The sequence below is a fragment of the Hylobates moloch genome, unplaced genomic scaffold (genome assembly GCF_009828535.3).
Source record: "Hylobates moloch isolate HMO894 unplaced genomic scaffold, HMol_V3 SCAFFOLD_1, whole genome shotgun sequence".
Lineage (NCBI taxonomy): Eukaryota > Metazoa > Chordata > Mammalia > Primates > Hylobatidae > Hylobates > Hylobates moloch.
Window position 1 is genome coordinate 184,360,054 of NW_026652276.1, and position 24,694 is coordinate 184,384,747.

At 36.0% G+C, this 24,694-nt stretch overlaps 1 protein-coding gene across 4 annotated transcripts in view; it reads right to left on the reverse strand.

Annotated features, from left to right (window-relative positions):
* RELN (reelin) overlaps nt 1–24,694 on the reverse strand; it is a 543,089-nt gene that overhangs the window by 154,781 nt on the left and 363,614 nt on the right. For all 4 annotated transcript variants that reach the window (XM_058425556.1, XM_032761303.2, XM_032761302.2 and 1 more), the window contains exons 17-20: nt 20,265–20,331; nt 15,673–15,906; nt 14,841–15,002; nt 9,485–9,721 (exon numbers count right to left, since the gene is read on the reverse strand). In XM_058425556.1, the coding sequence (XP_058281539.1) occupies nt 9,485–9,721; nt 14,841–15,002; nt 15,673–15,906; nt 20,265–20,331 (700 nt within the window). The remainder of the gene's footprint in view (nt 1–9,484; nt 9,722–14,840; nt 15,003–15,672; nt 15,907–20,264; nt 20,332–24,694) is intronic.

Sequence of the window (24,694 nt, forward strand, 5' to 3'; positions counted from 1 at the left end):
GTAACAGTGGCATGATCTCGGCTCACTGCAACCTCCGCCTCCTGGGTTCAAGCGATTCTCCTGCCTCAGCCTCCTGAGTAGCTGGGATTACAGATGTGCACCACCACACCCAGCTAATTTTTGTATTTTTAGTAGAGATGAGGTTCCATCATGTTGGCCAGGCTGGTCTTGAACTCCTGACCTCAACTGATCTGCCCGCCTCAGCCTCCCAAAGTGCTGGGATTACAGGTGTGAGCCGCCGCGCCTGGCCTAACCTGATCCACATTTATACCAAATCATTAGGATTTGCCCTTTGAACACTCTCCTGTCTCTCTCAGTTCTTTTCTGTCTCCTCTGTTTCCTTGAACATCACTTCCCTTTAGAATAGAACACACTGGTTGATGTAGTCAGGCCTGACAGCCCTGGCTGAAAACATTTAGCATGGAGGGGAGAGAGAAAATACACGAGGAATCTTTGAAATTATCTTTCTTTTTCCTTCCACCTATGTGCAACCACGTGCCTTAGTTAGAGCATACTCAAGCAGAGCCATTTTAAGACTTTTGTAGGACCTCGATACTTTTAATTTTGAAATTTCATCTCACTTCACAGCAAACATATTAAAATGCACCTATGTCTCACATTAAATATAAATATTTTGGGTTGCAAAAAGTAGTCAAATGGATTTTGCAACATTGCCTTTAAATTTTATTTGGCTCCTAGTAATGCATTTAATATACTTTTGGCAGTGATTTCTCAGCATACTCAGGAATCTGACCAAAAAATTATTTTCATCTTGAAATTTTATGAATATGAAGTTTAGCAATTAATGAAGTTAGCTTAATGTTGTATTTTGTAGACATTTAATTAAAATGTATTCATTTTATTTTGGTGAGTTTCTTGTCATAGTTTTGAGATAATACACATTTTTGCAGCCCTTGGACTTTTCCCAGTCTCCTGGAAATCTTGGAGGCTGCAAGCACTGTGCCCAAAAGGAGTAATGGAAGAGATTCCTAGGCAGAGGCACAGCTCACACAAAGGTGCTGGGAGAGGAAAGAGCTTGGCTTGTTGGTGTAGACAGAAGGAAGTCCAGTGTGACTGGAGTAGACTGAAAGGCAGCAAGGCAGGGGAGGAGGCTGCAGAGGCTGACCCACATGGCTCAACCAGGGCCTATCAAGGAGATTTTGTGAACCACTGTCCATAGAAAATAACTGTCTCAGACTAGGCTGGGTGCCGTGGCTCATGCCTGTAATCTGAGCACTTTGGGAGGCAGAGGCAGGTGGATCACTTGAGGCCAGGAGTTTGAAACCACCTTGGGCAACATGGCGAAACCCTGTCTCTACTAAAAATACAAAAATAAGCCATGTGTGGTGGCAGGCGCCTGTAATCCCAGCTACTCAGGTGGCTGAGGCACGAGAATCACTTGAACCTGGGAGGCAGAGGTCGTAGTGAGCTGAGATCGTACCACTGCACTCCAGCTTGGGCAACAATGTGAGACTCTGTCTCAAAAAAATAAAAATAAAAATAATTGTCTCAGACTGCTAAATTTCTGTTTCAACAAACCAGAAAGAAGCACAAATCTAAACCATCAAATGTAGACTTTTGTTGCCGTTAATTTGTTTAGCGGCCTGTCTCCTTACTTCTGAAACCTCACTCAGCTATTTAGTCCAAAAGAAAATTTTTAGAGAACTCTAACTTTGGAGAAATACATGACTTAAAAATTAACCCCGTGGATATCAACATGGCATAAGTTTTAGAATATGGCCATTAAATCCATCCCTTAGGCAGGTCCTGATCCTTACTACATTCTCTAATATATATCTTCAAATAGTCCATTCATCCACTGCCACCATCCTATCCTAAGCACATGCAGATGACATTACTAGCGTCCTAGCTGAGCTCCTTCTACTATCCTCTACCCCTATTCTCCACAATGCAACCACAAACATTTTTTAAACATAAGGAAGATTACGTCACTCCCCTGCTCCAAATTATTTGCTGGATTCCTGTAACACTAGAGTAAAATCCAGCATCTTTATATTGTTCTATGAAGCTATATGATCTAGTTTCTTGGCTGCCTCAGGGTATCTGCCTTGCTGTTCCCTCTGCCTGCAAAGCTCTTTTTCCCTACTTTTACATAGTTGTCTCTTTCATTATTCTAGACTCTAATGCCTCCCAAGGGGGCTTCCCTAACCCTCTTACCTAAAATAGCTCCACTCTCCACTTCTGCCACATAAAACTCCATTTCTCTTACCCTAACAGCACTTATCACTGTCTGGAATATTATTATGAATTTGAGTACTTGTTATTTCCCTCTAGAATGTAAGCTCCACAAGCAAAGGGCCTTTCTATCTTCGTCTCCAACACTAATTGCTACGCTTTTAGTACAAATAGTGTTTGTAAATCAATCAATAAATAGCTGAATGTATAAATTAGTCCATCAATAAATGAAAAACTTCAGGTAATGAAATCCTCATGGTGCAAAAGCTAAATAAATAGGCTCTAGCTTAGAAATTCCCTTATAAATCTACTCCATTATGTTAGCAACTTTATAGAGGCACCAAGTCTTCAGTACTGAGAATACTCTTCACAGCTGTTGAGAATAATAGGAAGTGACTTTTCCATTTGTCACTCAATGTATTTACCTATCTATCTGCTAAGCTTCCTAGACAATCATTTACTGTGAAATGGTCGTTGAGGCGGCTCCTGGGAGCCATCTCGCCCAGACTGACTTCCTTCAGCAGTACAATTTTAGTTGATTTACTGATCTTTTTCACAGTCTTTGTAAGAAACAATTCCAAGAATACTCTAAGCTTGCTAATAAACTCTTTAAACAGACAAAATTTCTGTATAAGCTACAAGTTAATGTTTCATGAAAGGAAAATCCTAACAAAATTTATTTGGCTGTTATTCTATAGGTTGATTCATTTTATAAAGGATTGTCAGTAATTTTTTTTCCTTGTAAATCAAGGAATAGAGCTATCTAATATTCCATTTAGGCACTAATCTGACTCCTCCTTTGCCCATGTTTACCAACCACACAATCCTTACATTAGTATCAGGCAAACACTGACTAGTTTCCCAAGATTGATCTAAAGGAATAAAGATCTGCATATAGTAAAGATTCTGATTCAAACCTCTGTAAACACATAATCCCATTTCAATAAATTAACCAAAAGGTAGCAGAAGGAGAGGGAGATCTCATTTTAAAATGTGTGGTATAATGCTTGCTAACTGTGTGCAGATCCTCCTGTGGGCCTGAATGTCCCTACAGAAGCAGGTTTGTGCAGCATGAGCTCTGATGGTCATTCTCCAGGTCATTTTGGAAAACTCTTTGAGTTACTCATTACTACACATTATTGTGGATTCCTGATGGTCCTTATAACCTACATGTACCTTAACAAATAACACATCTTGTGTAACTTAAAATTTCATCTATCATTCAGTTCTGTCACATTATTATATAATATTAAATTACTGGTTAATTGTTAATAAGCCACACGTACCTTAACAAATAACCCATCTTGTGTAACTTAAAATTTCACCTATCATTCAGTTCTGTCACATTATTATATAATAATATAATACCAAATTACTGGTTAATTGTTAATAAGCCACAGTACTATTTTCTAGCTCTTATGCCAAATGAACTGTATTTAACTTATGAGATAAACAGGCTTTTAGGATCCTTTTTAATCTGGGATTTCTGCCTGGGTGACTGCTGCTTCTCATAAAATATACAAATAATTTTTTCTTGTTCATGCTCATAAATACCCCATGAAATATGAACATATACTTTTAAAATGTCCTGAACATGTAGCATTTGTCAATTCCCTTTGACTTGGGCCACCCACACTGCAACTGTTCTCTTCATTTTACACCTCTAGCTTCCTACTCTCGCGGGCTGATCACGCCACCTGGGGCTGGTGTGGAAAATCAGGCTTCAAAGATCCTCCTGCTGTATCATCACATACCACTCAATGTTACCCTTTTTTCCTCATGTCCCCCCTCCTTTTTTTAAAGTCAGAGTTTCACTCTTGTTGCCCAGGCTGGAGTGCAATGGCACCATCTCCGCTCACTGCAACCTCTGCCTCCCAGGTTCAAGTGATTCTTCTGCCTCAGCCTCCCAAGTAGCTAGGATTACAGGCGTCTGCCACCAGGCCCTGCTAATTTTTTGTATTTTTAGTAGAGACGGGGTTTCACCAGGTTGGCCAGGCTAGTCTCGAACTCCTGACCTCAGGTGATCCACCAGCCTCGGCCTCCCATTGGGATGACAGGTGTGAGCCACTGCGCCTGGCCTCCTCATGCTTTTTCTAATTCACAGCTGATTTCACTTTTTTCATGTTGCTCTTTTACGTTCTTTGTACTTTCACTAATTTAGGAAATTTCTTTCTCTAAAAAATGACCAACAGATGACTAGTACCAGTGATTTACTTGTGTTAAAAAAAGAAAGCTTTAATTAAAAAAAAATAAAATTAGACATAACGAATGAGTACCTTCTGTCATTTATGCCCATGAAAGTACCCAAGAGGCCCTTCGAACGTTTCTACAGGTGTCTATCTTTAAATCTTTTAGTTATATCTGCTGTTCCTCAAGCACCATTAATGACAAACAAAAACTATAGCTTTCCTTATCTTAATTTTTGCTTTAATTATTAGTAGAGTCATAGTACTTTTTTCTACCTTTTTATTGCAAATGAACTGTGTTTAAGTTACATTATGAGATAAACAGGCTCTTAGGATCCTTCAGGTATGGGATTTCCTAGTAACCTAATCACTCACCATTCACAAAATACTTTCTACGATAACATATTCAGTGTTGCTAGAATGTAATCCATCTGTGTAGTGATGGTGATTGGCATTTAGATAGGAAAGTACTGGCACAAATAAGTACACCCACTATGAGCTTTCTGTTGCACAACCCTTCAACCTTCTCCCTCAACCAAATCTAGTTTATACAATAAAGCTTTTATTTAGCATTTCTTTTTTGATCTCTTTAAATTTCAGAGAATGCTCTTTTGTATTGCTCAGGCAAAATAATGTTTGTTAGCTTCTAAAATTCAAAAAAGTTGCTCATTATGTGGACCTTATAGATACCAGTTTTCTTCCTTTCAATGAGACAGTGAAGGGAATGGAAATGGCAGGCTCATGGTAGGTATTTGCTATCTATGATCTCATTTAATCTTTATGACAATTTTGAGAGTAAGTATCATTGCTCCCATTTTACAGATGAAAACCTCAGGCTCACATGTATCCCCCCCTTTTTTAGAAGAAATAAAAAAATTAAAAAAAGATAAGGTGCAAAGAAAAAAAAATTCCGGCTCAAAGAGGCTCAATAAATTTCCTTGAATATGTGGCCTTTTGATGTTGCTGTTTTGATACGGGAACAGGTTTGGTAATTTAAAAAAGAAATCATTAAAATATGTCACCTTCTAGAAATTATAAAAGAATGTGCAAGACTGGTGTTCTCACTCTATGCCCAACTAATAGTTCATTATTAGGGGCTGGCAATGGAGTGAAGCTCAGATATAGGGCAGTAGTTAGAGTTGGAGTAAGGGTTAGGGATGGCACTAGCTCATGAATGGGATGAAAGACAAAGATGGGATGAATGGGTAGAAATTCTGGGTGGAGCTAGAAGTCAGGGATGTCTGTCGTACATTACTAACAAAATTCAGTTATTTCTTCTTTTGATAAAGTTGCTTTGATGCAAACTTCCTAAAGCAGCTACATCAAAATATATACTTCTCAAAATTCCTCCTTAGTTAAAATTATCTGGCTTTAATTTTACAAGCTTCTAAGTGGCAGTGTGAGAATTTGAACTCAGGCCTATGACCTCAAAGCCTATGTTTCTACCACTCCATATTTCCTAAAAACAATTGCCAATTCTAAATGCTACAACAACTATTCTCTCTCAATGGTACACTTATGTATTTATTTAGAGACAGAATCTTGCTCTGTCACCCAGGCTGGAGTGCAGTGGCATGATCTCGGCTCACTGCAACTTCTGCCTCCTGGATTCAAGCGATTCTTGTGCCTCAACCTCCCAAATAGCTGGGATTATAGGCATGTGCCACCACACTCGGCTAGTTTGTGTATTTTCAGTAGAGATGGGGTTTTACCATGTTGGCCAGGCTGGTCTTTGAATTCCTGGCCTTAGGTGATCTGCCCGCCTCGGCCTCCCAAAGTGCTGGGATTACAGGCATGAGCCACTGTGCCTGGCCTCAACTGTACACATTTTAAAACCCAAACTCTATATTTAATATGACAGCAATTTCCTTCACACCTGTTGTATCTAGCTGGTTTATTAGATGGGGCAGAGGAATGTTAATGTTCCCTTGGTATTATCACTAATAGTATTAGATGCAATATTTAATAAGCTTCAATTAGAATTTTTCCCTTAGTGATCTTAAAATATATGTAAGAGGTTTTAAGGAATATTAGAACCTAAGCAGACAGAAGTTCTGAGTTCAGATACTATGTATGGAAGAAAGTATTCAAAGAATTAAAAGCAATTCATTTCTCCACTGGAAAAAAGTGCTCTAGGATGACATACTGGAAAGTGATTTATAGCATATTGACTGTAGTTCTTCTAATGGAAAAGCAATTGTCCAAGTTTTCCCTGAAGAACACTCTGAGTAACGACAGTCTACACTCATGGAAAGTCATGAGTTAGAAAATGAGAACCAAATGAACAGCTGAGAAAAACCAACAATAATTAATTTAACACCAGCCATTTGTAAGACCACATATATATTTCAAAATTTCCCTTGAGAGAAACAAGGTCATTGAAGGGCAGAGATTGCATACTTAAATATGTTTAAATAATTTTTACTTAATAAGACAATATGCTCCAAAGGTTTTACATTTAAAAAACGACAGCTTGTTTTAGGACTATGAGATTAAAATAAATAGTTGGTCAATATCATCACTTTAATTTTAATATTGTAACAAGTATTTCTGAAAAACATCCCCAAGGTGAATTCACATTAAATCTTGGACAATGTATTCCTCAACAGCAGCAGAGAGAAAACAATGTCACTAAAAGGGGTTTATTCTGACTCACTGGCTAAGAAAATAGGAACAGTTTGAGATCTTCCATGTTGTTTCATTTTAATGAGAAGCAAGCATTTTTCATGTCCTTATTAAAGTGGTTAATGTGTTTCTCTAGTCTCATTATCACCACCAGGGTATACTCTCTGTTGTTTCATAACCAAGACAACTCCTTTTCGTTTCAGAGAAGATCAGAAAGTCAAATCGATTGCTCACATGTGGTTGTTAATAAAACTCCTATGGTGCTGCTCAAGGTGCCCATGGGGATTGTACAATTATTTATGTTTTCTTATGGTTTTTCTATAATTACTGTGCTTGTACTTTCACAAAGTAAATGCATCTCCACCAATTAAAGCGGTGGTGGGTTAAGAATATTCATCAGACTTGTGTGAAGGGATATTGTTCTTAGGGTTTTGATCAGAGCACAGAAATTAAACTGCTGTTATCATGCATTCAATGCAAGTGTTAAAATGCTCAGCAACTTTTGCATTTGTCTGAGCAGATGTTAACTATTTATGAAAATAAACATGATACAGGACTTGCATTCATGATATGACTCTTTGTTATATTAAAAGTGTTAGGAAAAAACTCTTCTATACAAACTTGAAGGATATAGTTTATGGTACATGATCAGTTTGAATTACTGTCAATTCAGGTCAATTTAAATGTTCAGTAGCATAAAATTCTAAGAAATCTCATTTTGTTCTACATCTTTACACTTTATTTGCTTTAATTCTTTATATTCTTTAAAGTCTCCAGGGCTAAGAAAGAACATCTGTAAAAACAAGCATCTGAGGCTATCAAATAGAAAATGTGTTGCTTGAGCCCGGGAGGCGGCAGTTGCAGTGAGTTGAGATCGTGCCATTGCACTCCAGCCTGAGTGACAAGAACGAAACTCTGTCTCAAAAAAAAAAAAAAACCAGAAAGAAAATGTGCAATATAACCTTCCCTACTTTGTCTTACAGAGATTTAGAAATTTCATTCTATCCAGTTTGACTGCTTGCAGCAAAAGTGACCAGCTGTACTTCCATTCCATTAGCTGTCATTTTGATGCTAGAATTTTAGCCTGCTGTGTGTGAGATCTGACTATACATGCACAAGTCCCATCAAAGGTAATTTTCTGTGCAATAGTGTGTAAAATTTACCTCTAATTATGATAAGGTCACTGATGGGTCATTTATGATATGCTCTCTGGAGGCAACAGTGGTGAATAGCTTTCAGTGAAATTCATCTGAAGGAATTAAATTGGTCTGACCGTGACTCAATACAAAATAAAAGTCTCTTAGAAAATTATTCTTCAATCATATTTCCAGTCCCAAAGGAACCTAGAGAGGGGCAGTATACACAGTGGTGAAGGTTGTGGGTTTTGCAATCATCCAGGACTGTGTTTAAGTCCAGGATCTCTGGGCCTAGAAGACCCTAAAAGATCTGGCCTCTGCACATCTCTTGGTTTCCTTGACACTCACTACCTCACTACCTGGTCTCCAGGACAACTGGACTCCTTCCTGGTCCTTAAACATGCCATGGTCACTCTCGCCTGGGGGAACTGTGTGCACCGCAAAGTTTCCTGTAGTTGCATTTCTCTTCCTCCAGATCTTCATGTGGCTGGAGCTTCCATGTTCTCCCACTTTCCAGTCAGTGGAATGTGTTATATCCACCATGTGAACTACACAAAGGTAGCTTTCTCCGAGAAGCCTCTTGGGAGTTTCCTATGTAAAGTAGCCAGCTCCTGACCCTACTCAACACTGTTGTATTATCCTACTGATGTACATGAAGTACTAATCATCTTTAAATTATTGACTATTGTATAATTAAATTCGCATATGACCACAGGAGGAAAAATCTAAAAATGAAGGTACGTTAATTAGGCTATCCCACAATTTTGAAACCCCACTGGCATTAACTGTATGAGTCACTGGTCCAATAGTGTTTGATAACATGGATTAAAAAGGAGATGTTAGTTAACCAATCATGGCTAAAAATACTTCTGGGGACTTATATAAGAGAGCATGAAAACAGAGCTACTCATGATAAATGTTATTAAAAGTCACTAGAGTGACTTCATGTTTCATTATGAACCCCATGGGCCTCTGAGGGGGAATATGGTAGTCATTTTAATTACTAACACTTTTTGAAGAGGTTTTTTTTTTTTTAAAAAAAATATGTAACTGTGGGAAATTAAAATTTGAGATTAATAAATATGGGAAAATTTTACGTTTATTTAAATCTATCAGTATTTTGTTTTCGGTCCTCTTTCCCAAGACATTTTACTTGTAGACATACAAGTAGGGTGTGTAGACATACTTGTAACAACCTGAAAACAGTAGTTCTGTTTTCAAGTAGTTCCTGTTTAGTAAATACTTGTCAACAAATGACTAAGTGCTGAATAGACTGGAAGATCATCCTCATGTTCTAATTCCTAGTGCAAACTGTAACAATAACAATGATGAAATCCTTACCAAAGGGTCCAGTCGTGGCCACAGTATGGCTGAACATTTCCAAGGTAGAATCCCAGAGACTGAGTGACCTCCACAAGATTGGTAAAGTCAAGACTAATGCTGTTGAAAAGTACAGACGTCATGATAATCTCATCAATAGCCCATACATCTTCTCCCTGGGAAGAATGATACGGTTGCCACCATCTGAACTGAATTCCAAACTGCCTTGCATCATCTGGTAGTTCTACGGAGATTATCCTAGAGGAAAAAAAAGTCAAAATTCAGATTATTTTGGTATCTTAAAACATAAATATTTATAGTGGGATAGATTTTCCCCTGAAGTATAGTATTAAAGAAATAGTTCTCCCATGATTATAAACATTTTTTTTGATATGTCCAGTTTCCTGTCTGTTTCCAACAAAGTCTTCCACACACACCCCAAAATGTAACTTTGCTTTCACTCATCTGCTTTTGAAAAAGCTCTCAATAAACATGGTGGTCAAAGTGACAGTATTCATCATAGTCTAGTAAAGGATCTTGGACAGCTTGTTACACATATTACAGTTTTGGCTGTTTGGAACCAGGACACTTCCTCATTCCCATGAGTTTAGCATAGTGTGTGAGGTCATCTGCTGTGTCATGGCAGCTATGACAATAAACCTGTATCTGACAAATGGGGAAGAAAATTAAGAATAATATCTAATTTCCAGGAGCAATTATTGTACACAGCAGCAGGAACCATATATTAATTGCCACTGCAATGACATCTACTTGAAAGCTCCATAAATCACAGTACCACGCTGATCGCATCCATACACAGGTGAGATGTGAAGCAAATGGCAAATGGAACATTTGTCACCGTCAAAGTACAATTAAACACCAGGAAAGGTACTTGCAGTAAAGACACACTGAAAGGGCTGAGTTTTTTTTTTTTTTAAACTAATGAGCAAATAAAAACTTCCTAAGCCAGGTGACTAGTTGAATAACTTAGAAAGAAATTATTTTAAAACTTCAACATCTAAGGCTGAATCTACTGAGAAATTGGATTGGCTTTCATATTTTTATTGTGTGAAGAAACATGCTAAATCACCTCTTGGGAATGTGCTGTCTTACATATTGAAAGTTATTTAAAAAATAATTACCTATTTTTCCTTTACATAATTTGTACATGGATATATGGGGTAGACTGTCATGACTATCACCATTGATTATACAAACAGTACAGAACTGGTAGGATGTTGCAATAGAAGAAAACATATTTTCTAAATAAAGGAAAATCCATATGCAAATACAGAAATAAAACTTTAAAAACACATTTTTTTTTTTTTTTTTTTTGAGATGGAGTCTTGTGCTGTCGCCCAGGCTGGAGTGCAATGGCACAATGTCAGCTCATTGCAACCCCTGCCTCCCAGGTTCAAGTGTTTCTCCTGCCTCAGCCTCCTGTGTAGCTGGGACTACCGGCACATGCCACCACACCCAGCTAGTTTTTGTATTTTTAGTTTCACCGTGTTAGCCAGGATGGTCTCGATCTCCTGACCTTGTGATCTGCCTGCCTCGGCCTCCCAAAGTGCTGGGATTTCAGGTGTGGGCCACTGTGCCTGGCCCTAAAAACACTTCTTAAACTAAAAATACATAGCTATAATACATTTATGAATTTTAAATACTTTCTAAAATCTGTAAAATTTTTCATGTAAATTTATTAGAAGACTCAGGTTTTGTTAAATTAAGTATTTTACTAATTTTCATTTTAATTTTTTGAATCTGTTTATTAAACAAATGCATATATTTATAAAACTACATAATTTATAGAAAGAAACTAAACTATATTTAAACTGGTTTAACAATGAAGATATCAGTCATTGATTTAATAATTTAATTTGTTTAGCATTATGTTATTAGAAAGTTAAAATTTGTCTTCATATTAATTATAAAAACAGTTAATATTCTCTCTGATGAAAATAAATTATTATTTTTTAACATAACAGCTGGAAACTAGAATTTCTCAAGCAACTTTTAAGGAAAATAGTGTATATGAATGTGATAGTAGTGACTGAAGGGACCAATATTTTCATGGCAGAGGTGTTAAGACTACGGGTCTGTAATCAGACTCTTGGGCCAGAGTTCCCACTCTGACACCTAATGGTTAATGATTTTGCAACTGCAGATAAAGCACTTGGCTTCTATGTGTCTCAGCAGCTTTATCTGTGAAATTAGAATAATGCTATTCTTATGGCAAGGGCCAAAAACTTTTTTGTCTGGTTTTCACTATTATGCCTTAGTACCTAGAGCAGTATCTGTCACATAATAAGGACTCAACAAATTTTTGCTGCATAGTACGTATTATAAATATATGCCTGATAGAGATGTGAGTACAGAGGCACACGGAGGTTAAATAATCTCTTTAAGGTTAAGCAGACTACAAGTGCTAATGCCAGGATTTGGACCTGGGGAACTTGGCTCTAGAGCCTTGTTCTTAACTTCTACATCGTATCTTTGGGTGTAGGGGGAGTTCCTGATGATTTCACCACTCTTTGCAAATTATAGTGGCTGGTTAGAATAGCTGTGGAACTGTCTGATCAGAATATTCCTAGAAGAGAACGCAGAGACTTAAGTCAACTTTCTGCCTCAATCTTCCTTTTGTTTGTAGGTCCTAACCTCATAGATTTTTTTAAAAAATGTTTTATAGTAATACATACTATTGAATTGGGTGACATATAGAAACAAAGAGGAGACCAAATATAAAGATCAAATTGTTTAAAGCATGTTTTACAATGATATACACTATGGAATTGGATGACATGATAGAACAAAGAGGAGATCAAATATAATAATCGAGACATAAAAATAAACTAAGATTAGACTTCATAGTAATTTTAGATTAAAAACAAGCCCTATAATTAAGAAGAAAAGCTAGGATAATTTTAGTCTCACCAGTGATACATAATTTTAAATTAATAAAAATACCAATTAGTTCACATGACATTCTAGTCAGTTTGAATTAAAAGACTAACTTAGATATATTAAATTTTTATTAATAATAAGCAGATAGAGTTCTTTTATTTACTGAATGAATCATAGGCAAGCAAATTATTTAAAATAGTTGAGGAATAATAGTGGTTAGCCAACTAGCATGTCTAATTTATGAATCACACTTCATTTTTGAACAACCATGGCATAAAGAAGCAATATGGAATTCACGACAATTACAGGCAGCAATTTACACTGAAGGAAATATAGCAAATGGCTAAAGGCATCAAGATATATTTAACTTTCTTATGAAGAATTTACATGGTTTGTATTATTTATCACATAAAATATAATTTGTTATCTAGAATATATCAACTGCCCCTTCTGCCATGTCACCTTTTATTAGTATTTGTAAGAGAGAGGGGGCAGGAGGAAGAATCTAATGGACAGAGATAAATATATATATATATATATATATATATATATAAAATTAAGGCGTTTTTGCTACCATTACCACGTTCTCCTTTTAAAAAAACTCCACTTTGATCTTAATCTTTCAAGCCATGCACATATCTAACACTGAAAAGCCACCTTGATTCTTAGAAGAAAAATGTTGCTGTCAAATGGCAGGCAAGATTAAACGCGCCTTTGCAATAGCACATTAAATGTGTAATTATTTTTCATATCAACAAAGATTAATTAAATTTCATGATATAGATTGATTACTGAATTTTGCAGCTGTCCATCTTTGTTAGAAAAAATTGCGCTTTAGGCCAACTTAACTTAGGATGGTGATATTTTCTTCATGCTTTCATCATCATTACCTTGATTTTTGTTTAATTTTCTTTTAATGGTTACTATGGAAAGTCTATGAAAGGTTTCTTTAGGATTCATGTGTCTCTATTCAGTAAGAAAGTTGAGTTTAGCACTAGATTTTTACCTATACAGGGAAAATACCCAATACAGCTGGTGCATTCTTAAAATTTTATAATGTATAACATTTATAAGTTATAATAGATGTTAATCATTTTCTGTTACATGCTACTTCATTTTCTATAAAAAGTTCTCATCTATTCACAAATACTTAAATATGGGGGCAGTTCTAGGCAAAACGGTAAAATATATAAAATATATCCTCAGTCCCCTCTCTCCTACTTTCCTTAACCCTGTCTTTTTTCCAGGGTGCCAATGCAAACTTTCGTGTCCAAATCCTTCTGTCTTTCTCATCTCCTCATGATTAAAATATACTTCCAGGAAGTGAAATGGAATGTTAGTCCATTTATATGTGACTGTGAATGTAAGCCACAGTATCAACTACTCTGATGGAATTTTAACTTTAAACCTTAATTTTAAGCTTTCCCCATCCTCCTTGTCCCTTGATATTTTTAAAGGAATTTCAGTGAGTAGCTCAGTAAGTGTTTAGGAGTGGAAGGGATCTTTCAGACACCTAAAACTATACCACTAATGGTGTTACTATTCTGCCAACATTGAAAGATAGCCCAGCTTCAAGTAAGACTTAAATCTGACAACTGATACTATATATGATGAAAACGATACACTAAAGAAAAATAGAAATGGCCGGAAGAAAGGGCTTTAAATAAACCCTAACACCCCATTTTTGCCAGAGACACTATACATGCTAAAAAATTTCCTTGTATTCATTACTTAACTATATTACATGTAAATATTAATAACATATTGGTTATATGATATATATCATATAATTTATTACAACATATTAAAATATATCACTAGTATTTATCAACAGCATTTATAATTTAGTGCCATATTATAATCCTGTGTAATAGTTTACATTACAGTTAAATAAGGAAAATAGTGTTAATTACTTTTCTCTCTTTTTTTTTGAGACAGTCTCGCTCTGTCACCAGGCTGGAGTACAATGGTGCAATCTTGGCTCACTGCAATCTCTGCCTGCCGGGTTCAAGCGATTCTCCTGCCTCAGCCTCCTGAGTAGCTGGGACTACAGGTGCGCACCACCACACCCAGCTTTCTTTTTCGTATTTTTAGTGGAGGCAGGGTTTCACCATGTTGACCAGGATGGTCTCAATCTCCTGACCTCGTGATCCGCCTGCCTCAGCCTCCCAAACTGCTGGGATTACAAGCATGAGCCACTGCCTCCAGCCTACTTTTCTCTTGATGCTTATAAGCATCAAAATATTTCCCTTAGATGCATATTTAAAACTATGACAATAAATTCCTTCAAATGATCAGAAGTCAGTGGGACAAATGGATGGGTCGGCTTGGTAGTTTTTCACTGCAAGACACATCAATCTTTGTGCGCTCCATCTGTCAATGGAAAAATATCTAGAATTTTATACCATTTGAATTATGATTTCCCCAGGAGAAGATTTCACTCTACAACCATTTTTCCAAATGCTTTCCAACATACCTGGGCTCATGATAGCTGAGATATGAATAATGCTCCAGGAGTTTCCAAGTTATCCCGTTATCATAAGAATAATGCAACAAAACTCCTTCACCAGGCTGGTCAGGGGCTCTGCATGTGCTCAGAACAGATTTGCTCCCCAGTCTCAGCGTGAACTGGAGAAATCTAGACAGAAATTGTCTATAATTAGCGTATGCATAAACATTTTTAATCATAATGTTCATTTTGGTCTTTAAAGAATTTCAAACAGATTTAAGTGAACTACTCCCAAATTATGTTTCTACTCACCCCTCTTTTATGAAATGTAAGTAATTTCATTGTGAGATGCATGAATATGTGTAGATAGTTATGTACATGTTGATATACATATTTTATATACCGATAGATCCAGAAAAATATAACTGGATGTTTATGCACATTTGTATACTATGTACTTGTGTACATACACTTAAAATGCCAATCACTTCTTTACTGCATTATTTATTAGACACTGGGGGAAGGGAAGTTGTAGAGTAAATCTAATCAGCCTCTGCAAGCTGTCAAATAAACTACATAAATAATTAACTAGCTCTTGGCTTAAGAACATAGTTTTGATGCTAACATTTCATATTTTTAAAAACCTAGTCAGTCATTAATATCCAAGTCATTGGTGAGCCTCCTAATTTACTAAAAACTAGGGCAAATTAACTCTCAATAAACTGTAAGCTCCCTCCAACCCTAGTTAAAAATGAGAAGATGTCTATCAGAAAAAATATAAGAAATAAAAATTGACAGTATAACTAAATTCAACATTAGTATCTGGTTTTTATATGTATTCTACTCTGCCTTCACTCACCTGGATTGTGAGCTGTCAAGGAAGGATGTAATTAGCTGACGCCGCCCATCTTTGTTGAAAACCAGGGCCTTACCGCTGGCCAAGACACCACAACCAAAGCTGACTTCAGCACCACGGATAGAGTAAAAGTTATGGTATGAGGAGAGCCTGGAACTGCCAAAGCTTTCAGAAATAAACATTGGGAATGTCTGGGATGCCATCTCACAAGCTGGACCAGAAAATCCAGGGTCACACCTGAAAGAAATATGGTGAAATTAAATCTTAAACTGTTGGCTGTTTCGGAGATTCTCAAATCTACTTTGGGGAGGAAGAAGTCCAGAGGCTAGGATTGGATTGAATGGTAAATGAAGCTCATTAGTCTTTGGAGACTACTGAATCTAAAGACTTGATAAGGGCTAATTGACTGTAAATATTCCAGACAAATACAGTCTTTGCACAGCCCTTTCATAAAAAGCCTACGATTAAAACAGTAATTCAGCAGTTTATCTAAGATACATCTATGTTCATACACATTTCCAGCTTAAAATATCTGTAAAAGGTTTATGTATAATTTTATTCATAATAACGCTCATCAAATTTATAAAAGAAACAGCATAAAGCACTTCTAATAAGATACCCAGAATAAATTTTTTCTAAGAACTAATGTTAAAATACATGTTATGTTTGTGATAGGAATTTAAATATTTAGAAACTATTGGAAAATGAATCTATCTTTAACTATTTCAAATGTATAAAGGGAATGTGTACACCCTTGACCTAGATAGACGTCCTTAGCAGAACTGTGTTGCCTCTCAGTGGACTCTCCCAAATGAGTAGCACTTCAAGAGAAACAAACCTTTCCCCACTCCCCAACAACCTGCTTGCTTCTCTGTGAGAATGTGCTGTATTTATATTAGCTGACTAGAATATACAGGAGTGCCGCAAGTTTTCTATCAGTGAGAAAACCTCATCACAGATGAATCAGCAATGGAAACATATGTTTTAAGGAGATTATTCATCAGGAAATAGTTTCAAATTCTTTGTTTTTACTGTGCTATTTCCTTCTCACTACATTTATAATGTTGCTCAATTGGTATCTTTTCGAGTGGGGGATTCTCATGAGAGCATTCAAAGCTTGCTGAAGTCTGAAACAAGCCTTTACAAAGCAAGTGTACCAATGAAGTGATACTATGGCATGACTCAGGATACTTCTTTGGCAGTACTACTGAGACTTGGGTCTATGCTGGCCTTTCAGGGAGTCCATGGAATTTAAAAATATGCTAAATCAAATGCCCAGCTTTATGTATATTGGATTTTCTGGGGAGAAGGTCCACAGGTTTTATCAGATTACCAAATAAGTTGGAGCCTAAAATGCTAAGAACTACTGTAGCATGAAGTTTGAAGGTTGTTTTGGTATCTTAAGTAGCATTAATAAGGGGATGAAAGGAAAGCCAATATTTACTGGATGAGCCTTCTTTCACATGTTGTCTAATGGACTTAGACTGAATAGCCAAGTTGTTTCCCAAAAAGAATTTTTAAAAACAGCTAAATTGAACACATTTTAAAGTCAGGAAACTGAATGTGTTTTACCACAGTCACGAATTGGAATTAATTTCCCTTAACAAGACTATCTATTCCAGAGTGCATTTCAGGGCAATTACATTTTTGTGTATCTTAAATGTGTCTTCTCAGGACAAGTGACTGGGAGAAACTGGTGATCGTTTAAAGATGACTCACATTGGAGTCACTTTCCATTTACTCGTTTTAAAAGTCTGCTTTTAATCAAAGGTTATTCAATTGAGATATAATGCTGATAAAGATAAAATAGTTTTTTAAAAATAATTTTTTAAAAAAACAAAAAACTTTGTAGTCTTTGTTTCTCAGCAAAACAACAAGGTCACACACATTGGTGATTTCGGGTATGACACGAGGCTCTCCTGACTCCCAATATGTCTCCTACTGATCCATCCACACATGCTTAAATTTAGCAGTAGAGTCACCCTGTAATGTCAGGAAAAAGATCCCACTGTTAAGCTACATGGATGACACTCATGAAGAAAGGGTTCTAATGCTCTCTCTCCTCATCAGCATCTCTAACAGGGTTGGGCTTATCAGGTTAGTAGACTGTCCATTTAGAGAACCAGGCCTGGGATTGTGCACAGGCCAGAAAGTGTTAGAGGGAACATGAGAGGGTAGAATTTTGATAGCAAATAGCAGTAAAACGCGGGGGAGAGGCGGAGTAAAGAGGAGAAAAAAATAGAAAGTTGCAAAGGTCCCAGATTCAATGATTTGTTTAAAGGAAGTAAGTGGTATTACATATACATTTCTTTTCTGTGCAATTTTGCTCAAATTCGAAAAAGTACACATTGCTGGAAAAGGAGGTAGTAGTCAAATTTTTAGCCCAGCCGTAAGCAAACAAAGCTAATGAGTACTACATAAAACATTGTTAGAAATAGGGAAAAACACTACAGTTCCAACTGGTGAAAATATTCTCTAAAACCTCAGAAGGAGGAAAAGACTATGACTATTTGGAAGAATGTATGGTGTCAAAAAAGAACAATGTCCAAAAGCATAAAGCTACCATTTAGATTTCTGTTTGTATCCATCATGGGTGGTATAGATGGTAGCCTTAATAAAACCACTTAATTCTAAGAGGAATATGATACACATAAAATGAAGCCTGAAGTATAACTACTGTAATTATAGACAGGTCTTTTTAGAAATACCACTTTCTATTTTTTGAAAATAAAAGCAGTTGTCATTTTAGGTAATTTTTTCCCCCAAAACTTTTTGGGACAACATCAGGATTTGCAAAACCATCTGGCCTCATGTTAATTTTATTTGAAATACACTAAGAAGATGGTCTGATTATGGATAATGGATGCACATAACAACTTGATGAAAATATCAGCCAATGTTTCATAGATCTAATGAGCATTGTTTTGGAATGGGAGTTGGTAGTTTTACTAGAAAACACAGGGATGCATATTCAGTTTTGAAATATAGATGGAAACTTTTCAATTCTTCACATACTTTATAAAAAATTTCCATCGAGCAATGTGATCTCTTTGTTAATTAAATTCACGGAAATATAGTTAGAAAGTTAAAAAGCCACACTAATCTCAATGTCAACAAGTGCTTGGCTCATACGTGCAATTTCTTTTTTTTTCTTTTTCTTTTTTTTTGAAATAGAGTCTCACTCTGTCGCCTAGGCTGGAGTGCAGTGAAGCGATCTTGGCTCACTGCAACCTCTGCCTCGCGGGTTCAAGTGGTTCTTCTGCCTCAGCCTCCCTAGTAGCTGGGATTACAGATGCACGCCACCACGCCTGGCTAATTTTTGTATTTTTAGTAGAGATCGGGTCTCATCATGTTGGCCAGTCTGGTCTCGAACTCCTGACCTCAAGAGATCCACCTGCCTCAGCCTCCCAAAGTACTGCGATTACAGGCATGAGCCACCGTGCCGAGCCTACAGTTTTCAAACGATCCAAGTTCAAAGCTCTTTTATGAGTTCCCTACTCATTAACTAATTAGCTAATTAATTACTCTTTTTGTTGGAGGGACAAGAAAAAGTAGACTAGATGATCAGCTGTTGAAAACTTATCTTTATAACAGATTGCCTGTGGTTTCAGAAATTCCCAGAATATTTTATAATTAAATATTAATATGAGAATGACATAATAAATGTGAATATCCATTTTTGGTATAAACATAAAATAATTCATTGGTGGTCATTAGATATTACATTATTAACGTATAATTTCAGACTTCATATTCAACAGCATTTTTTTTTTTTTTTTTTTTTTTTTTTTTGAGACAGAGTCTTGCTCTGTCACCCAGGCTGGAGTTCAGTGGCGCAATCTCGGCTCACTGCAAGCTCCGCCTCCCGGGTTCACGCCATTCTCCTGCCTCAGCCTCTCCGAGTAGCTGGGACTACAGGCGCCCGCCACCACGCCCGGCTAATTTTTTATATTTTTTAGTAGAGACGGGGTTTCACCGTGGTCTCGATCTCCTGACCTCGTGATCCGCCCGCCTCGGCCTCCCAAAGTGCTGGGATTACAAGCGTGAGCCACCGCGCCCGGCCTCAACAGCATTGTTTTGTAAAATACTTTATAATTTATTAAAGACCCAAATGATTTTCAAAAGTAAACAAGATTCTTAAGTTATATTTAAAGATGATGAATTTGCTTATCAAATATGCTAAATTTGGTCCAGTCCAGTTTCCTTTAGCATTGGATCTACGTGTCATTACTGATTTTTATAATAATTTACAAAGCATGCTAGGAATTACAATGTGACTCATGAACACCCGAACAAGTTTATGGAAAAGGATGTAACTACAGGCAGGAAAGGGAGCCACCAAGCTGTGAGGAATTCCAATTTGTTCACAAATTCACATGAGGAACGCTAAATTTGTCCACAATTTAGCCTAATATAAATGTATTAATTTTCACTTAAAATACATTTGAATTACACTTAAATTCTATTAGAAATAACCAATTTTTTGTCTTAAAAAGATCCCCAATCCTAAAAAAGGTTATTAAATGACTTGTGACTTCAATACATAAGTTACACATCAAAAAGGAGAAGCATAGGTGTTATTTTAAGATGCTTACTTGCAACCATGTCTAGTGCACTGTCCTCTGCCAGAACAGAATTTGAGACATGACGGGCCAATATAAACTGTGGGGGAGGGAAAAAGAGAACATAATTACAAAAACATAGAACACTACCAGTACAATTTTGTGAAGCAATACTCATGAAATATGGCCCCTTGTGTGTATGTTGTGTGCAGGAATCCAGGGTGACATATGGAATGCTGTGTGATAAGGTAAGTGCTTAGTTACAAAGCTGCTGAAACGGTTACAAGTTATACAGATAATCTTTTTAAGATTTTAACATTTCATATCAAAGAAGATAGGAGCTTATGATTTGAATTCCTTAATAGAGTCTATTAGACAATATTAGTGCTTCTGCCTTGAACATTCTACAAAGTTTATATTCATTAGGTAGAAAAAAATATTTAAAAAGGACCAACATGATATATCACAATATGGAGAAGTCACACCATAATTTTCATTCCTATCGGGGGAAATCTGTAACACTGTGGATGACTGTTACATATATTTCTAAATATTAATCTACCCTTCCTGGAAATGAGGAGTTAAGAATCTGTTGTTGAGCCTAAAGGCTACTGTTTGTTGAATGGTAGGTTCTGAGACACTCATACTCCAATACACTTAAATGTTATTAATTCTTTTGTTAATCAGCAAAATTAATAATGTACCAAATGATGTAGAAGTGGTATTAAACTAATGAGAAATTCAAGATGGAATAAAACCTCATGTATTCAATTTTTTAGGCATAAGCAAATTTATAACCTGTTATAATTTTCTTCTCTGTCCTGTAGTCATTTCAAAGTATTTAAATAATTTAATTATAAAATAAACTTTACTGTAGCCTATGCTCCTATAAGCACTTAATACCTGCCAATTAACAGGTGGAATAATTCAAATTCAATGAATTGCAGGCCAATGGAAAGCTCTTGGTGATGGAAACTGCTGGTTTAGGAAGAGATTAGATAGCAGGCTGAGTCACTAAAGGTATCGATTTCAGGTGTCAGATAATCCTGGATTTAAACTCTGGTTTCACTCAGGAAATTCTGATAAGTAATTTATCCTGTCTAAGCCTCAATATTCCTATTTCTTAAAGTGGGATAATAATACTCCTTGGAGGAAATACTTAAAGAAACATATTATGCTTAGCATGGTACCCAGCACTATATGGTTATAATCAGCACCATACTGAGGTCAAGTATTCCTTGACACCCTCCTGTCCTGTTGCTTTGATGTGTTCCACTGTGCACCAAGGAACAAGAAAGGGGCTGGCTCCATTCTTCTTCTTCAGCCTGAAAAAGCATATGGATTGTTTTCCCAGCACACTTGACTTTATGGCTGAAGGAAGATATGCTCTAAGAGATAGGGCACTCACGTCATAGTTCAAAAAGCTTCCATCATAAAAAACTCAACAATAAATTAAGACATTCCAAGTCAATGAAAAAAGTTGCAATTAAGAATTTTATTGTTATCTCTTCCTGCTAATGATGAAGCCATTAGGACTCATAACAGGCTTCTTTTTTCCTAAGAGTGTGAATAGGATAGAATAGCTTTCTTCACTATTATCAGTAATACAGTCAAGTTGAAAAAATTTTAAAAATGACAAGAAACATACTTTGCTTTAGGACTTTCCATTTTGCTAAGATTTTCATGGTGATTTCCAAAGTAATTTCTTTACACACTAGCAGAAGTTGACTCTACCATGAAGGAAAACTATACCTAAGAGAATTATGATAATGATCTGTTTTTCTCTATTTTTTTCTGTGACATAATTCTGCAATTACATAGTGAAATGGGAGAGGTTTCAGGGTGTTTTTTTGTTTTGTTTTTGGCAAGTACACACACATTTCTCTTGGGAAGGAGTATGTGTCCTCTTCTTCCCTTGTAAAAGAAGCCAAAGAGTGGGTCCTGTTTCTGTGAAAACCTCACACAGAATGATAACAGAATTAAAGAGATTCTGCACCAGGTTTTACATTCAACATACCTTGCTAACCATGTGCATTCCATATATCTTTACCCTTTCCCATTCTACTCAAAGCATGATTCCACTCAAAGCATGGGAACTCAGAAGATATGTAGTGAATACTTTCTTAACTAAAATTGTGTTGTAACAGCCTTCTTTAGGAAACTGAAACATTCTTTTCATAGGCTTACATGTACTTCATTGCACTCTTAATTTTCTCACATACTTTTTCATTATTGGTTTCTAAACCACTTTGATGATTATCAAAGTAATAAAGGTTCATTACAGAATCCTTAAAAAGTGTGACAGCAAGAAAAAGTCACTCATATTCTGCTATCTAGAGGCAAATGCCTGCTCCCTAGAGCTAATGAACAGGTGCAATACTTAAAATGCTATGCGAAATGTTCTACCCATGAAGAAACTCCATTTTAACCCCTTCATCTTTAGATGTTTTTGAAAATTCACTATGTTTATATCCATATAACTCATATGGTCTTTGAGGGTGGGCCTTCCACTGGTCTGTTTTTTGGATACATAATGGGAAATAATTCATATTGGTTCATCAGCAAATTATCTTGTCTAAAGTTTTTCTCCAGTTTCAAGAATTTAATTATTTCTCAATGTCTAAATTATTAAAAAATAACAGAGACCTGATTAAGACATGGAAAATCAACATTAAACAAGGGTGTACATTTTCTCCATTTTATAAAATTGACCTCAAATCAGTGGCTATGCTAAATTCGCTTAGCTATTGATATTTTGTCCCTTCTCCTCTCTTTCTCCCTTTCTACTTCCTTGTAGTATAAGCCTTCAGCCAACTTATATGCTCTCTGAAAATAGGAATGCTATTAATCTACCTGTAATTAAAATAAGAAACCAAACAATCAGGCAGGGATTCACTATCTTGTCTCACGGCTTCCCAAAACTACAGCTTCTGTTTGTAAGTCCTTATTAAGGGTGTCTTCCTAAGAAAATGAATTTGTCAGCCTCCTTCTTTGGACTCTCAGCTTCCATGGTCTTTGGGGAGATGAGATCTTGCTGTGTTGTCCTGGAGTACAGTAGCTATTCATAGCTAATCTTAAGATTAGCATGAGAAAAATGTCTAATTATCTATAAAGAAAATTCCATCAGAATAACAGTGGAATTCTTAACAGAAACCTTAAAAGCCAGAAGAGATTGGGATCCTATTTTTAGGTTTCTAAAGAAAAAAACTGTTAACCATGAATTTTGTATTCTATTAGAATTAAGCTTCATAAACGAAGAAGAAACAGTCTTTCCCAGACAAGTAAATGCTAAGAGAATTCATTACCACTAGACCAATCCTACAAGAAATGCTAAGGGAGTTGTAAACATAGAAATTAAAGATCAATACTCACCGTCATAAAAACAAATGACAGTATAAAACTCACAGGTCTAATAAAACAATTACACAAATGAGACTGCAAAGCAACAAGATAACAGTTAACATTATAACAGGAATAAAAACTGACATGTCAATACAATTCTTGAACAGAAATGGATTAAATGCTCCATTTAAAAGATACAGATTGGCAGAATGGATTAAAAAACACAATCCAACCATACACTGCTTACAAAAAACCCCACCTAACTGGTAAAGACACTTATAGACTAATGATAAAGGGATGGAAAAAGATATTCCAAACAAACAGAAACCAAAAATGAACAGAAGCAGCTATACTTAGGTAAGATAAAAAAGACTTTAAATCAACAAGAAAAAATAAGACAAACTTATTATAAAACGATAAAAGGATCAATTCAACAAGAAGATATAGTAGCAATCCTAAATATATATGCACCCAACACTGGAACATACAGACTCATAGAACAAATACTACTAGACCTAAGAAAATAGATGGGGGTGCAATATATACAATAATAGTAAGGGACTTCAACATGCCACTGACAACACCATATAGATCACTGAGACAGAAATTCAACAAAGAAACACTGGACTTAAATTGGACTTTAGGACAAATGAACCTAACAGACATTTACAGAACATTCTACCAAACAACCACAGAATATACATTTTTCTCATGAGTGCATGAAAGATTCTCCAGGACAGGCCATATGTTAGGCCACAACACATGTCTCAATAAACTTTAAAAAATCAAAATCATATCAAATACCTTCTCAAATGACAGTAGAATAAAACTAGAAATTAATTCCAAGGGAAACTCTTAAATTATACAAATACATGAAAATTAAACAACCTGCTCTAGAATGATCTTTGAGTTAATGACAAAATGAACACAGAAATTAAAAAAATTTTTGAAATGAGTGAAAATAGAGACATAACATGACAAAACTTCTAAGATACAGCAAAAGCAGTGCTAAGAGAGAAGGCTATAACCTTAAATTCCTACATAAAAAATAGATCACAAATTAACAACATAATATTGCACCTCAGGGAACTAGAAAAACAAGAATGAACCAAATCCAAAGC